Source organism: Vipera ursinii (genome assembly GCF_947247035.1).
Source record: "Vipera ursinii genome assembly, chromosome: 2".
In the NCBI taxonomy this organism is placed as follows: Eukaryota; Metazoa; Chordata; class Lepidosauria; order Squamata; family Viperidae; genus Vipera; species Vipera ursinii.
The window spans coordinates 134207466-134223652 of record NC_139513.1 but is presented as its reverse complement, the minus strand read 5'-3'; the positions used below and the strand labels follow the sequence as shown (position 1 = coordinate 134223652).

The window sequence follows — 16187 nt, the reverse complement described above, 5'->3', positions numbered from 1 at the left end:
GTATGATGATCTCATGGATCTAGACATCAGTTTCCATAGAAAATAAGATACAAAGTGTACGGACTAAAGCAGTAGTCTCTCGGTACCATATTTGGAAACTTGTCAGGAAGTATCAGAACTTTTATAAAAGTTCTGCAATGGCTAGGTGGTTTAAGAAGATATTATAACTAGTAGCATTAAAATCTGTGAAGAGATTAATTAGGATGGACTATCTTGTTCAGTTTTTGACAGTGGTTGTCCATCAGAGTGGCCAAATCAATTTCTGTTAATAATTCAAATGGGAAAACAGGCTGAAAGTCCAGTAATTCTCCTCTTTCTGCCATGATAAAATCACTGCATCACTTGGCACACTTCCTACATCCCTCAAAAATATAAACAAAAATACTGATCAATCAGAAGAAGTTGCCCACATTGGAAGCATACCCGAACAATCTATGTTTGCTTAATAAGTGAATGTAATGGTCTTCTTACACATGCTAATGTCAGATGTATGTATCATTGTTAAAGTTTATTCAAAGTTAGAACTCACCTGCCACCTTTTTATTTTAATTGATGCCCAAGAAGGACACAACGGTACTTGAAAGCAAAGGTTCACATAGTTTTTGCCAGCCACAATTTTTTTTATTCCATTTGTATGTAGCATTGGATTGTTTTCCTCAATAAATCAATAATGTTTTTGACTCATTTGTTCAGTTGGTTTCTCTTTATCTGGTCTCAAGACTTGGGTGAAGAACAGATCGTGTTTTAGGTAATATTTGAGCAGAAATGTTGAAAATTCAAACTTTGTTCACAAACTTTGAAGTATTACTGGGACTTTTGGGGGAGGTATGGCAAACTAAAGATTTCTCCAGGAAAGCAAAGCTGACAGTCGTGGCAAAGATTAAGGAGCTGGTGAGCAGACTGTTTCCTTGGAAACTCTCTGGATAAAGAGAGGATGGGAGATTGCCCACATATGCTCCAGATAGCTGGTCCCCACAAGGAAACACCAGGACAGTGATTTTTGGTAAGTCTGAGCTCTTGAAGATGACAGGATTAGCCATCTTGCTCACAGACATGATGAAGATTTTTAAAGGACACTAAGTTCGCAAATTTCACTTTGTAATCACTTTTGAAAATTGTTCATTGACTACTAAGTTATTAAAGACCTTCAAAATGACAAATTTGAAAATGCTGGGTAAGTCTGCCTTTTATCCTGAATGAAAGAAAACTTTTATTATAAACTTAAGAACTTTAAAAATCTGGAATAAGCAGCAAAAAGCTAAATACGATTTTGATCTTAGAAAATAATAAACCAACTAAAAGGCCACAATAAAATTGAAATATTGAAACTTTTATGATACATTTTAGAAATAAATTATAAAGTATGAACAGGTTCTCGTGGGAAATGAATTTTTCTTGTTTTTTATAAGATATAGATAAATAATGCAGAGCCAGTTTGATTTAGTAATTAAGGCACCAAGCTAGAAGCCAAGAGATTCTCAGCTCTAGGCCCACCTTAGGTATGGAAGTTGGCTGGATGGCTTTGGACCAATCACTCACTCTCTCTCTGTGTCCACCTCACTTCACAGGGTGGTGGTTGTAGGGAAAATAGGAGGAAGGAGTATTGCACGTGTCCACCACTTTGAGTTATTTATAAAAATAAAGGGAGTTAATAAATTCATGAATTCAAAATCTGGACACTAGAGGATTAACTTTAGATAGAGGAAATATATACAAGCATGCAAGGTAGTTATGACAATAAATATGCTGAAGGAAGCTCATTCGAAAAATAGAATCAGAAAATAGTCACAATGTCAATAGTGATGATGTCTGCTTCTTATGATAGATTGTGTTCAAAAGAAATGTTAAATGTAGAATGAATTTTATCTGACAAAGTAGAGATGGTATTGAAGGTGGATTTACAACTGACAGCCCAAGAAGCTGCAGTGGTCCAGAAAGCAGTAGCATGTGCAGGTTTTGGGTGCCCCATGGTTCACTTCAGTTACATTAATTAGTTAATTAAAGTCAAGGTCCTGGATTATAACCTTGAAAGCTTTACATGGCACAGGGCCAGTTTATTTGCAAGACCGTGAAAGTATCTGCCTGTCCTATTAGGTTAGATAGGGTAGGCAAGTTCCAGATCTCCCTTAGATGCCACCTTATAGCCAAGACTTCTCAGTGGCCACCACAGCCCTTTGAAACAACTTCCTACCTGAGATGCAATGTATGTCTATCCCTTAACCCTACAGAAGGTGGTAAAGACCTGGCTCTTCCCCCAAGCATTGAGCTAGGATGGGAGTTGAGCTGAGAAACTGTTTGGTCTTGCAACTGGAGAGAAGGCTATTTCTGTTTTATCTTGGTTTTTAGATCAGTTTGGTGTAGTGGTTAAGGCAGCAGGTAAGAAAACGAGAAAGGAGTATATTAGGTATGTTCAGTGCCTTGAGTAATTTACAAAAGTAATAGAGGTTGGACATTAATTAAAGGAACAAATATGATTTACGCTACCTAGAATCATTATGAAATAGGCAGCCATACAATTCTGTTAATAAAATAAAATAACCTGAATTGAGCTAATCCACATTGATATTGTTAATTAGCTAACTCATCCCCGAATGTATGTGTTGTTAACTGTGTTTTATGAATGGTCACTATAATTATTATATATTAAATTTCAATGCAAGTATCACAGACTGTGTTTCTTAGTTTTCATTCCTTCTGAAGTCATTGTTAATTGTATGCTATCAATTGAAGCTAATATTCCATGTATCTGATGAAGTAATCTTTACTATATCAAAAATTGATGCCATAGTAAGCATATCAATTTTTATTGTGCCATAGTGCTTTTTGTCATGTTTTGCTGCAACAGCTGTGGTGATGACCTCTTCAAGAAATACTGTATAGTGTATAAAATGCTTATACGGTCATAGAGCATAGGTGGCCCATTTTTCTTTCTTATGTCAAATGTGGAAAAGACATTGACACTCTTCTGCAGTCTTTGGCCACCAGCAGTTGCAGGTAATCCTCAACTTACAGCCATTTATTTAGTGACTGTTCAAAGTTACAACACTGAAAAAAGTGTTTATTACCATTTTTCACACTTACAACCGTTGCATCATCTCCATGGTCATGTGAACAAAATTTGGACACTTGGCAACTGGCATGTATTATGATGGCTGCAGTGTCCTGGGATTATGTAATCAACTTTTGTGACTTTCTAACAAGGAAAATTAATGGGGAAGCAAGATTCACTTAACTGTGCTACTAATTTAATAACTGCAGTGATTCATTTAACAACTGTGGCAAGAAAGGTTGTAAAGTGGGACAAAATTCATGTAACAACTGCCCTGCCTAGCAATGGAAATTTTGGGCTCGATTGTGGTTGTAAGTCAAGGATGCTGTAGCTGTATGCTGTACCCACACTTTGACATTTTTATATCAATGTAATTCCCTGTTGATACTTGCTAAATATTTCTGTATTAAGCTAAAAGACCTAATTTCAATTTACAGCTACAGAATTTAATTTGAAAATGGAGCCACTGGTTCAGCTACAAAATCAATAGCTTGATTAACTAGTTTTGCCTTATACTTTCTTAATAAAAGGGTGTGGTCCAAAGTTGCTTGTTTCTTCTTACAAAGAAAAATATTGTACAAGGGTGTAGCAATTGTGCATGCACATATTTCCCTGCTCAATAAAAGAACAGGGAAACGTGCATCAGAGTTATTGTCCCATTTCCAATGTGCCAAATTACCCGTACTTTTTTTTTTTTTAGAATATAGTATTTTGTGCCTTGTGTCAGAAGCATGAGAACGGAGGACACTCATTAAGTTCTTAATTAAGTATGAGAGTTATCCTTTGAAAGGTTGGAATAGATTCTTAAATGTTTTAAGTCAGTAGAGAAACCTAGGTAAATATTTCTTTGAAAGTTGGGAGGGTTGAGGTAGTTTTAGATATCCTGCTCTCGCAACTGCGCGTGGTATCAAATCAGCAAATAAGCCCTACTTCTAGATTGTTTCCTTCTTACCTTTGAGGTGCAAAAGAGAAGCTAAAAAGGGAGAAGAAGAGAGCTGTGGGTCAAAATAAGCTCAAATGATTCTATAGCTTAGTGGAATTTGAGTTAATGGAAGCCAATTTTTAGACAGGTATGTGGGAATATATTTAAAAGGAACTAGCAGGCATCAGTTGGCATACAGTCTCAAAGAGTATCTGTCACATTATATCCTCCCAGCCCCCAGTAGAGCTGGTGACTTTTTTCCCTTCTTTTCCCTTTTTTTCTTCTTACTGAGATGAGGTCATTCAGATAAACTCACTCTCCCTCTCCCCCCCCCAAACTTAAAAAAAAAAAATCCACAGAGGCCTTTATGTTTTTTTTAATAATTGGCAGCAGCAGTGCTATTCTCCTCTCTTTCCCCCCTCCCTCTCTTTCAAGTGATGAATAGCTGGCCCTAGATCAAAGGCAAGCCCTAGGGTTTTTTTGGCTGCCACAAAAGGGCGTTGGAATTGGCAGAGCTCCCCAGCTGCTTAGTGATAGGCATGCAGACGAAGTGCCAGGCAACAGAGGTCAGTGGCAAAATGTCTGTACACGTTCTTCATCTGAGATAATCTGGTTTCCCTTTTTGTTTGCGTCTTTCAGGCCAACAGCAAGTTGAAGCAGATTGAAAAGGAATACAGTCAGAAGCTTGCCAAATCTTCACAGGTAGGAAACAAAAAGTGAAGCATAACAAGGATATTTCTTTAGGAAAGTTTTCTCTCTTTTTTTTTTGTCTTTTCAGTTAAAGATGTAAACAAAACCCACATTGATATCTATACCTATATTACCAGGATTTATTCTAACACCTGTTTCCTTTCCATAAAGTTAAATTCTGCTGTTGGCAGATGTTATTTTGCTTTTTATGGTTTATTCTCACTTCTTACCCACCCACCCTCCTCAATATCAGCAAATTTAAATAATGAATTTGCCAACCTGTGGCATTAAAATGAAATTCTACAAATACACAGTCTGGTTCTTAAAGGTAAAGGTTCCCCCGCACATGCGTGCTAGTCGTTTCCAACTCTAGGGGCCGGTGCTCATCTCTGATTCAAAGCCGAAGAGCCAGAGCATGTCCAAGAACGTGTCTGTGGTCATGTGGCCAGCATGAAAGGTGCACGGAACGCTGTTACCTTCCCACTGTAATGGTCCCTATTTTTCTACTTGCATTTTTACGTGCTTTCGAACTGCTAGGTTGGCAGAAGCTGGGAAGAGTAACAGGTGCTCACTCTGTTACGCGGCACTCGGGATTCGACCCGCCAAACTGCCGACCACCTGATCGACAAGCTCAGCGTCCTAACCCACTGAGCCACCGCGTCCCTAGTCTGGTTCTTACAATAGTGTTAATTTAGTTATAAGGAGAAGACAACATCTCACAGAAATACCAAAAATGGGTCATTGGATCCAGCCAGCTAATCCTAAGAGGTTATCTCTGGGTACAATATCCATGGCTGTTTTAGTTTTCATCTTCACTCTAGGAAAAAAAAAAGAAATTGGCAGGTTACACACGATCTCCTGACTTTGCAGTGCTGTCAACCCAGGCACACCATTGTAGATGGAAGTGGAAAGAGAAATAAGAGATCCTAGTGTCCTTTATCATGGCTGGGACTGAGGCCTAAAAAAAGATGGTCAGTTCCTACATGCTCAGGACATCCTGGATTATATGCTACTTGAACATGGAGATATTTGCCGTATTTAGGTAGGGTGAAAGCTGATTACAAATTATTGTGAGTACATTATCCCATAAGGCACTAGTATTTGGGCATGATATTGCCTTTTAATTGTTTCTCCCTGTGCAGATACAGTCTTTATGATAACATCATCCTTGAATGTAGAAACTCTGATAGCATTTGAGGGGAGGGATTTTAAATAGATTGCTCCTGTCTACCTCTACCTTTTCAGATAAAGTTCTTTCAAGTGCAGTTTTGCCCATATCAGTCCACCAGTAAAAACAACTATGTTGAACTGTTCAGAGGTCTCCCAGTTATCAACATGTTCCTTCTCTTGCTTACTTTGGTAATTCTATAAGAATTCAATAGTTCTATATTGGCTTCTATCAAAATTGGAAAGGGCATTTGCTCCATTTTTCCCCTTCTTGCTTGGAGAGGAAGGGTCAGATTTCTATAATATAGTTCAATTGGTTATTGTGCTGTTATTAGTATATTATTGTGCTGTTATTAGTATAGGTTAAAAGGCAAGCATGACCAAATTACATTTACTCAATACTTATCTCCACTCTTTTAATTATGAAGAAGAGTAATTGTTCATCAGTACAGCCTTATGGAACTCCATTTTGCATCATTAGGAAAGTAGTGGAAAGCCATAAATGTGGCATCAGTGGAGAGATAACAGGGAATGGAAAGGAAGACTAAATAATTATTTTAAGGCTTGCACTGACTCCTCCCTGAGCATTAGATATGCTGGAACTTGATTACTTTATTGCACAAGCAGAATGAAAATAGTTGCTTGAAATATATCTCCTACATATTATGCAGTCTGGCCTAGATGTTACAGCACCATAATCAAACTTGGAAAAGCTAAACAGGGTCAAATTTGGTTAGACAGTATGGATGTAAGGTTTCCAGGAAATCTCAGTGTGTAGGCTAGGCTGGGAAAAAGTTGCCAAGAGATCTACTTGGACATATCCATGAAATGCTCATGGTAAATTTCGGCTGCAAGTAGACATAGCATTTATATAGACACCCATGGAAATAATTCTTCCCAATTAAAATATAAAAGCCTGAAATGCTGACGCTGCTGAGGGTGTGAATATACAATGAACACACTTCTGATCAGTGTGTACGTGCATTTGCTTGTATTTACAGAAGGCTAATAGGATGAGTCGTGTATACAATGTGTTTTTGCTGTTAGAAATTAATTTAAAATTGAACATCTGTAATTCTGTCACCTTAATTTCTCTTAATTTTTCAGTGGCCTGGCTACCATTTAAACACAGTTTTGTAATTTAAATAATAGGTTATTTGTAAATTGTGTGTGATCTCTAACTTTCTATTGCCTCCTGGGCCATTTTCAAAAGAAAATGTACTTCAAGAACTTGTTTGTAAATGTGTTCAAAATAAATAATATTTCTTTTTCCCCCTCCCTAAATATTAGTGTCTAACCATTGTTTTGTTTACTGCTTTTAGAAGTTATGTGAGCATCATTTGGTTTGAACTGAAGCATAAAACTGGATTGTTTTAAAAGGAATAGATTTGGTCTAGGGATGGGCAGAGTGTTTCATACATTTATTCTTTCCTGCATAAAATAACTGATTTTGTAGATCCCTGTTCAATACAAAGCTTGGTTTGTAGCAATTGGTGGACCAGAATGTTCCAGACTGAAGTGGTGTGTATGAAGGTAAGAGTAGGGGAAAGCTAAGACTGACAACTGTCGTTAGTGATGGTGCACGTGGACATCTGCAGCAGCTGCTATTGAGAGGAAGTAGAGTGAAGACCATGGCAAGATTGAGGCTGGCGCAGTATGCCCTCCTGGATCATCACTTGTGAATACGTCGCACTGGAGCATTGGCAAAAACAACTGATGTGAGAGAGGAAAAAAAATCCTGGCAGAATCAGGACATGAGTGGCAGAGGAGAGATAGGGTCGGAGATGCTTAAAAAGATTAGGGTGGGTGACTCAATAGACAGACAGAGTGGAGTAGAAGATGCAACAGATTTGGGGATCTGGCAATCACTCTGGGATCCCTTTGGATTTTGCTGTGTTCAGAATCCAGAACAGCTAAAGCATTCTGAGTTTTGCTTCTGCAGAATTATTCCAGATTAAGCTGTGAAACCTAACCCTGTTGGGGTATTCTCTCCTGGTCTTTCTGAACCCTTCCCTCCCTCCCTTGCCTGCTTCCCTTTAGCCAGTGATGTTCCAGTACAGGCACTGGTTTGAATAATGATTTGGCAGCACTTCTAGAATGCAATAATTTCAGCTTTGAAACAAAATATATATTTTTATTTTGCACACCCCTGTTACTATAGCAGTCTGGACACTCTCCTTCTACCTTAAGATCCTCCCATTTCGATCTGGGTCTGCCTTTTTTTGCCAGATTTGCTTAACAACTACTATGCGCCTTAATTACCCTAGCACGGTTTTGTTCGTCCTCAGGGGGCCCCACATCCTGGGCGCGACCCGCCTCACTTTCCACTCTGCCTCTTGATGAAGGGCCCAATTGCTGGGACCCTGAGAGATGGCTGGGCAGGGGCAGGGGCCTCCGGTTTAAATTTAATAAGAGGCCCCTGGTTACTTTCTTAGTCAAATTTTTTGTGGGGTTAGGGAGGGGGGAGGGTCGTGGTTGGTTGGAAATGGGGGGTAGTCCACCAACTGTTGTTCAGGCCAGGTCCGGGACTGATCGCGGGGGGGAGGAGCCGGGGTTGGCTGTCTCCGGAGCTCGGGAGCGGGTCGTGGGACTACCTATTCCCACAATGTTAGGGAATGGCAGCAGGTGTACGAACAGAGGGCCATATTGACATCCGGGAGGGCATCTCCGCTATTTACAAGCGGTGAGGCGCTCCGACCCTCTGCTTTCGCCCCGAGGTCCCGGGAGTGAGGATGTGCAGCCACCTGAGCTCCGGCTGGTGTACTTGAATGCCAGGTCCGTTGTTAATAAGGCTCCTCTCATCCGGGATTTGGTTGAGGGTGAGCATGCGGACCTGGCTTGCATTACGGAGACTTGGTTGGGCCCAGAGGGTGGCATCCCCCTGGTTGATCTTTGCCCACCAGGTTTCCGGGTGCTACACCGGCCTCGGACTCAGGGTAGGGGTGGAGGAGTGGCGGTGGTTATGAGGGAGACCTTGTGTCCGCAGGAGGCCACCGTTCTCCAGATAGTTGGGTGTGAATCTCTCCTACTGAGATGTGGTTCTAGGGCGCAGTTGGGCTTGCTGCTGGTGTACCTTTCGCCTAGTCGCGCAGCAGCAGCCCTGCCTGAGCTTCTTGATATCCTCTCGGGGCTGGTGATTGAGTTCCCCAAACTTATGGTTTTGGGTGACTTCAATCTACCATCCCTGGGAGGATCCTCTGAGTTAGCTCGGGAGTTCATGGCTTCCATGACGGCCATGGACCTGACGCAAGTAATTTATGGACCGACTCATGTGGGAGGCCACACCCTGGATTTGGTTTTTCTATCGGGACGGTGGTTAGATGATCTTGGTGGGGGCTCCCCAATTGTTATGCCCCTGTCATGGACCGATCATCATCTCCTGCGGCTGGTCTTCCGCTTTGCCACTCCCCGCTGTGGGTGTGTTGAGCCAACTAGATGGTTCCGCCCCAGGCGCTTAATCGACCCTGAGAGGTTCCAGGCAGCGCTGGGGTCCCCACCTGCCTCCTTTGCTCACAGAAGTGGACAGGATTATGGGGAGGCTGAGCTCCACCACATGTTTATTGGACCCGTGCCCTTCCTGGCTGGCTTATGCGGCCCGGGAGGGGACACGAGGCTGGTTCCAGGCTGTTATAGCTGCATCTTTGAGTGAGGGTAGTTTCCCCGCCGTCTTGAAGGAGGCGGTGGTGAGACCTCTCCTCAGGAAGCCTGCCTTGGACCCAGACGTGTTAAATAACTTTCGGCCGGTCTTCAACCTTCGCTTTCTTGCGAAGGTTGTTGAGAGTGTGGTGGCGCATCAGCTTCCTCTGGTTCTGGATGAAGCGGATTATCTAGACCCGTACCAATCGGGTTTCAGGCCCGGGTACAGCACGTAGACGGCATTGGTCGCTCTGGTGAATGATCTCTGGAGGGCCCGGGACAGGGGATATTCCTCTGTCCTAGTCCTATTAGACCTCTCAGTGGCTTTTGATACCATTGACCATGGTATCTTGCTGCAGCGTCTCAGGGGACTGGGAGTGGGAGGCACAGTTCTTCAGTGGTTCTCCTCCTATCTCCTGGGACGTTCGCATTTGGTGTTGGCAGGGGGGCAGAGGTCGACCTTGAGGCCTCTCGCTTGTGGAGTTCCTCAGGGGTCGGTCCTCTCGCCTCTCCTGTTCAACATCTATATGAAACCGCTGGGTGAGATCATTCGTGGTTTTGGAGTTGGGTATCATCAGTACGCTGATGATACCCAGCTTTTTATTTCAACCCCAAACCATCCCAGTGATGCCCTTGACGTGATGTCCCGTTGCCTGGAGGCGGTTCGGGTCTGGATGGGGAGGAACAGCCTTTGACTCAACCCTGACAAGACTGAGTGGCTGTGCGTACCGGCATCTCGGGATATTCAAAATATCTCATCTCTTTCTATGGGGGGTGAATTATTACCCCCCGTAGATAGGGCTCGCAACTTGGGAGTCCTCCTAGCTTCACAGCTCTCTTTAGAGGATCACATAGTAGCTGTGACTAGGGGGGCCTTTGCCCAGGTTCTCCTGGTGCACCAGTTGCGGCCCTATCTAGACCGGGATGCCCTACGTACGGTCACTCATGCGCTCGTGACCTCTCGTTTAGACTACTGCAACGCTCTCTACATGGGGCTGCCCTTGAGGACCACTCGGAGGCTCCAACTGGTACAGAATGCAGCCGCGAGAGTCGTGTTGGGAGTCTCCCGATACTCCCACATTATACCTTTGCTCCGTGAGCTGCATTGGCTCCCAGTTGCCTTCCGGGTGAGATTCAAGGTGATGGTAATGGTCTTTAAAGCCCTACATGGCATGGGTCCGGAGTACCTTAGGGATCACCTGCTGCCGGCATCAACTTCCCTCCGCCCTGTGCGCTCCCACAGAGAGGGCCTCCTCAGGGTGCCACCGGTCAGAGAATGTCGCCTGGTGCCCCCCAGGGGGAGGTCCTTTTCTGTGGGCGCGCCGGAATTGTGGAACCGTTTGCCGGTTGAGCTCCGGATGGCGCCCGACCTTCGCTCCTTCCGACGCGATCTGAAGACCTACTTGTTCGAACAAGCCGGCCTGGCCTGATGGGTGATGGGTTTAGATTTTAATATTGTTTTAATGTATTTTAATTCATTGTTCTTAGTTTCTGGGCACCTGTTTAATCTCTTTTAATGTTTGTATTCTTGTATTTTTATATGTTTGCCCTGTTCACTGCCCTGAGTCCTTCGGGAGAAGGGCGGTATACAAATAAAATAATAATAATAATAATAATAATAATAATAATAATAATAATAATAATAATAATAATAATAATTATCATGTAAGGAACATTTGCTTCCTTTGAATTATTTTTCTGGCTACAAAATCAAATGAAATATTCAAATTAAAAAGTTGCAAAATAGTTCATAATTATTATTTTTTTGCCTTACTGGAATTCAGTTTAATATTGGAGGGTATTTTTATATGGACAAATGCTTCAGTATCCTTACTGTGTGATCCCCTCTGCATTATTACAAACTCAGTCAAATAGTATTCAGAAGAGTTTACACCATGTTATCGTTTCCCAATCTGGTCTTCTCCAGATTTGCTGTTGCAACTCCAAAATGCCTTACCAGCATAGCCAATGGCTGAGCTGCAATCCAAAAACTTTCGGAAAGCACCAAGGCAGGGAAGATTGTTGTAAGTAAGTGTATTAAGTATTCCAGCTTTTAGTAGTAATTAAATGTTATAAAATTTAAAACATGTAAACAAAGACAATTCACTTTTACACTTGTGTAATTCAACTTTTGTTCATTTTAGTCGCAAGGCATAGGTTTCAATGTTAAATTAATATATAACATAGATCCAAGTCTGTTTTGTGCACTTGCAGAGTCTTTCCATACTATAACCCATAAATATCCTGAAAAATACAAAGTGGCTGACTTGTAACTAGGGTTTTTAATCTAGGGACTTACATATGAATTATGCAATTTCAGAGAAGCATTGTCTAAAGCTGGCATGTGTACCCAGTCCTAGCAGCTAGTAATGTGGCCCCACAAAATTGTAAATTTTTATCATTATTGTGTGATTTTAGTGATATTTACATACATTAACTATACTATATATTTGATATGGGGCGGAAGACAACTCCTCTTCACTAAGTGCAGCCGGGGCAAGCTAAAAGGTTGGACACGCATGGTCCAACAGAGCTTATATATTGTGTCTTCCCTACCATATGGGAGTGAAAAATGGTAGGTAGTTGGTGGGTGTGAGTAACAGCACTGACCACTGATCACTCCACACTTTTTCCCCCCTCTATGCTGTAGAGTCAACTGATGGGGAGAGAGAGAGACCTAAGAAGTGGAAAGTGCCAATTTCCTTGTGCAGTAGCTGAGGGTTAAAAATTCACTGACAGATTACAGTTTTACATATCTGGTGATCTACACTGCTGTAGCATGTATATAGGTCAGATGGTCAGGGGAATTAATGATTTAATTAGCCAGGCCATGCTGTAGCAGCTGAGAAGGGCTGGGTTGCCTGCCTAAGTTCCTCCAAGTCCTCTAGTACTGCCTGTTCTTTTGCCCTACCTTTATGGAACAGCTGTTAGGCTGTATTTCTGCTGCTGTCACCTATTTTGGGGGAATACTTTGACCTGGCCTCCTCCTCTGATCAGAACAGAATGTGAGAAAAAAAGGGGATCTCACACTCTGAAGACCATTACTTGCCAGGGAATAAATTCTTAGTTGAAATGAAATAGCAGTGTCACTGTTGTAAACCAGCACAAGAAGCTATTTTGATTTATACAGCTTCAGTCTAAAAAGACTTTAAGAGCATTAAGGAAAAAGCTTTGCCTGAATTAGACTTTAAATATATGTGTGATTAGTAAAAAATAGTAAAGATTAGTAAAACAAACAAACAAACAAACAACAAACCCAGTGCTTTTAAGTCCTGCTGACTTCAATAACAGTAAGTATAACAAAAATAATGAAAAAGAAACATGAACTCTATACTGCCACCTCCTGGTCATTGTAATTTTAGGAGTGTGACTAGAGAAAATAATTCCCCCTCTCCTGAGGTGTTGGAACAAAAGCACAATTTATATTTAAAAAATTAACTATTAAAAATAAAAATGTAAAGATTACTTTTAGCTTTAGGAAGTCACATACAAAGCCAATTACAGATGGAAAAATAAAGAACATAATGCCAATAAGACAGCAAACAATGCCTTAAAATCAGTGTCCCATAAAATGCTATCAGGGCGATTTGGTACAGATCCACATTGGGGGAGATCTGTGGCTCAAAGAGCCTAAGAAGGAACAAAAATACAGAAAGCAAAGTTGGCCTTACAAACTTCAAACACAAAAGTTATCAAGGGCAATTTCCAAAAAACAATCAAGCAGACACACCCACAAAAAATAAAGCACAAATGCCTGGCAGTGTATTTCATTTTGCTGTTCCTGTTTCTCGGTAATTCATCTCAATAAACCTTGCTCCTTACAGATTTCCAGCTGTTGATCAGAGGCTTTTGAATGATGACATTTCCTCCTTTGAATCCTGATCTAGAGCTTCTCCTTAACCTCCATTCTCCAGGGAAATCAGTTTGGCACATTACCACAGACAGTTTCCTTTTTCATAAACCTGGAATATTGCCCTTTGTTTTTCTCAAGCTTGGTCTTTTTCCAAGAAACCAACTCTCCCCTGGCTTTCACCAGTTCTCATTCCAAGCCTTCATTATCTGAGGATGTGTTCATTCCCTTAATGTGTCTTGTATCTAACCACAATCTTGCTCACTGTCCCTTGAGAAAAAGACTTTACCAGAAAGGGTGAGGCCTAGAGGGTTTTTTAAAAAAAAATCTGTTCAGGCAAGCCTCTCCTTTCCCCCCTTCCCCTCTTGAGGATTACAAAATGACTGAACTGTTTTGCTCTCTAGCCAAAAAGGAAGGGCTTTGGATAATCTTCCTATGTCCTATCAAGTATTCTTTACCAGCAATGGAGGGCTGGGGAAAGTCTCTTTCTCTGCTTACTTTTGAAATTTCGGTGTATTATCCATCTGGGTGAAAATCTGTGAGTGGGAACCTCTCTTTACTTATCTAAAAACATGTTTGTGTAAATGGGGATTTACCTTTTGACTACATTTGCAGACATAACCTCTGAGAAATAGTAAATGAATAGAAAGTTTAGCTGCAGGCTCAAGAATCACTGAACATTTATTTTATGGTGATTGTCTTAGCTACCAGCTAGTTGTGAAGATGCAAGGAGTTTCTATGCAAGTTCCTCTGTAGAAGCATTGTGATAAGAAGGAATTATGGCACTGGGTTTCATCTGGAAGAATGCATCACTTAGGAAGCCTTTGCAACAGCTGGATCTTTTGAAAAAACGCAGAGACAGGATTTCACAATAATGAAAGAGGTCAGCAATGAAATCTAGATGCGGTCTTCATTTGTAGAATATATCTCAGGTGTGGTTGAAATTATTTATGAAATTATATTGGCTCATCCAGATATATGACTAAAAGTTAGCTCAATCCCTCATGCCTAGGTCATCTCTCATTTGGACTACAGCTGGTCCTCAATTTACAACCATTCGTTTAGTGACTGTTTGAAGTTACAATGGCACTGAAAAAAGTGACTTATGGCCATTTTTCACACTTATGACCGTTGCAAGCATCTCCATGGTTACGTGATTAGAATTTGGATACTTGGAAACTGGCATATGTTTATGACAGGTGCAGTGTCCTGGGGCCATGTGATCACTTTTTGCAAACTTCTGACAAGCAAAGTCAATGGGGAAGCAAGATTCATTTAACCATGTTACTAACTTAACAACTGCTGTGATTCACGTCACAATTATGACAAGGAACAATTGTAAAATAGGGCAAAACTACCTTAACAACTGTCTGGCTTGACAACAGAAATTTTGCACTCAACGTGGTCGTACGTCATTGTTGTGATTCAGGGTCAGCCTGTGGGTTCGGCAGTTGGGTCAGACGACTCAGAGGAGGAGGGGGGGTGTTGAAGAGCTTGCTGAGGGGGTTGGAGAGCTTGCTGATGAGAGCCCTCAGCCAGGCCCCTCCCACCTGGTCACGACGGAGACCCAGCTGTGTGAGCCTGACAGCGTGGATGAAGATGACCCACAGCTGGCCCTGTTCAAGGACGCCCGACGCAGGAGGCAGTCAATCAGGAGTAAACAGAGGAAGGCAATGGGGCACCTTGGAAGGAGGCAGAGAGAAGCCACGCCCTGAACTGTATAAAAGGGGAATGCGTGGGAGGGCTGGTTTGCTGAAGGCAACCGCTTGAATAGCTCCTGTTTCATGGTTCATGTCTTGTTTGCTTTTGTATCCATAAATTTGGTAGGCTTAGTTCCAGCCTCTTGCCTTCTTGTAAAAGGGGTTGTCCCTGCTTTTTCTGCAGGGCTGGTAGCAGGCTGGTACAGAACAGTTTGCCTTCAGCCTACCACCCCTTACTATTATTATGGAGCAGCTACGTGCTGAGAATGCCCAGCTCACCCAGCAACTCACTTTGTTGGCAGCTCAGGTGGCTCAATTGCAAGCTCAGGTCCATGCTGCACCTCCAACATCACCCGCACCCAGGAGAAAATGCCAAGTTGCGATGCCGGATAAATTTACTGGCAATCCAGAACTGTTTCCTGCTTTCCTGGGACAATGCCAGCTCTTTATCAGCGTGAGAGCAGCTGATTTCCCCACTGAGGTGGGGTTTGTGTTAAGCCTTCTTTCGGGTGATGCAGCTCGTTGGGGCACGCCTCTGCTGGCTCAACCTAGTCCATTGTTGGACAACTTTGTGGGGTTTTGTGATCATATGCGTCTGATGTATGAGGACCCTATTAAGACGCAGACTGCTACTCATCGCCTGAAAGCTCTGAGGCAGGGTTAACGCCCCCTACAGGGCTATATCAGCGATTTTCGGCTGCTTAGCCAGGATTCTGCCTGGAATGAGGCTGCGCTTGTGGATGCCTTCCAGGATGGATTGTCGGAGGAGATGTTGGATGAGCTGGCCCGTGTGGATATTCCCTCAGACCTGAATGGGCTGATCCATCTCTGCCTGCGGATCGATGCTCGGTTGCAGCAGCGAAGGAGTCGCCGTGCCACTCCACAGACCCCTGCAGCCCCTGTTGTGCGTGAGCCCCCAGTTCAAAGGGAGGAGCCAATGGAGCTGGGTGCTGCCAGGTCTCGTCTATCGGTGACTGAAATGAACAGACGACGATCTGGGGGGTTGTGTTTTTACTGCGGGGACCCTGGGCATTTGGCTGCTTTTTGCCCAAAGAAGCGACAGCGGGCATCAGTGACCGAGTCTGCCCCGAGAAAGTCCGCTACTTTTCTGTCGGGAAACGCCCCAAGCCCAATCTAGACGGTGTGATAGATCGGGCGTCCCACAACAACACT

At 42.6% G+C, this 16187-nt stretch overlaps 1 protein-coding gene across 4 annotated transcripts in view; it reads left to right on the top strand.

Moving 5' to 3' along the window:
• Positions 1-16187, top strand: part of CEP112 (centrosomal protein 112) — a gene marked incomplete at its 3' end in the record, with an annotated part of 302148 nt that overhangs the window by 197107 nt on the left and 88854 nt on the right. For all 4 annotated transcript variants that reach the window (XM_083355444.1, XM_083355442.1, XM_083355443.1 and 1 more), the window contains one exon: positions 4611-4673. In XM_083355444.1, coding sequence (XP_083211570.1) covers positions 4611-4673 — 63 coding nt within the window. The remainder of the gene's footprint in view (positions 1-4610; positions 4674-16187) is intronic.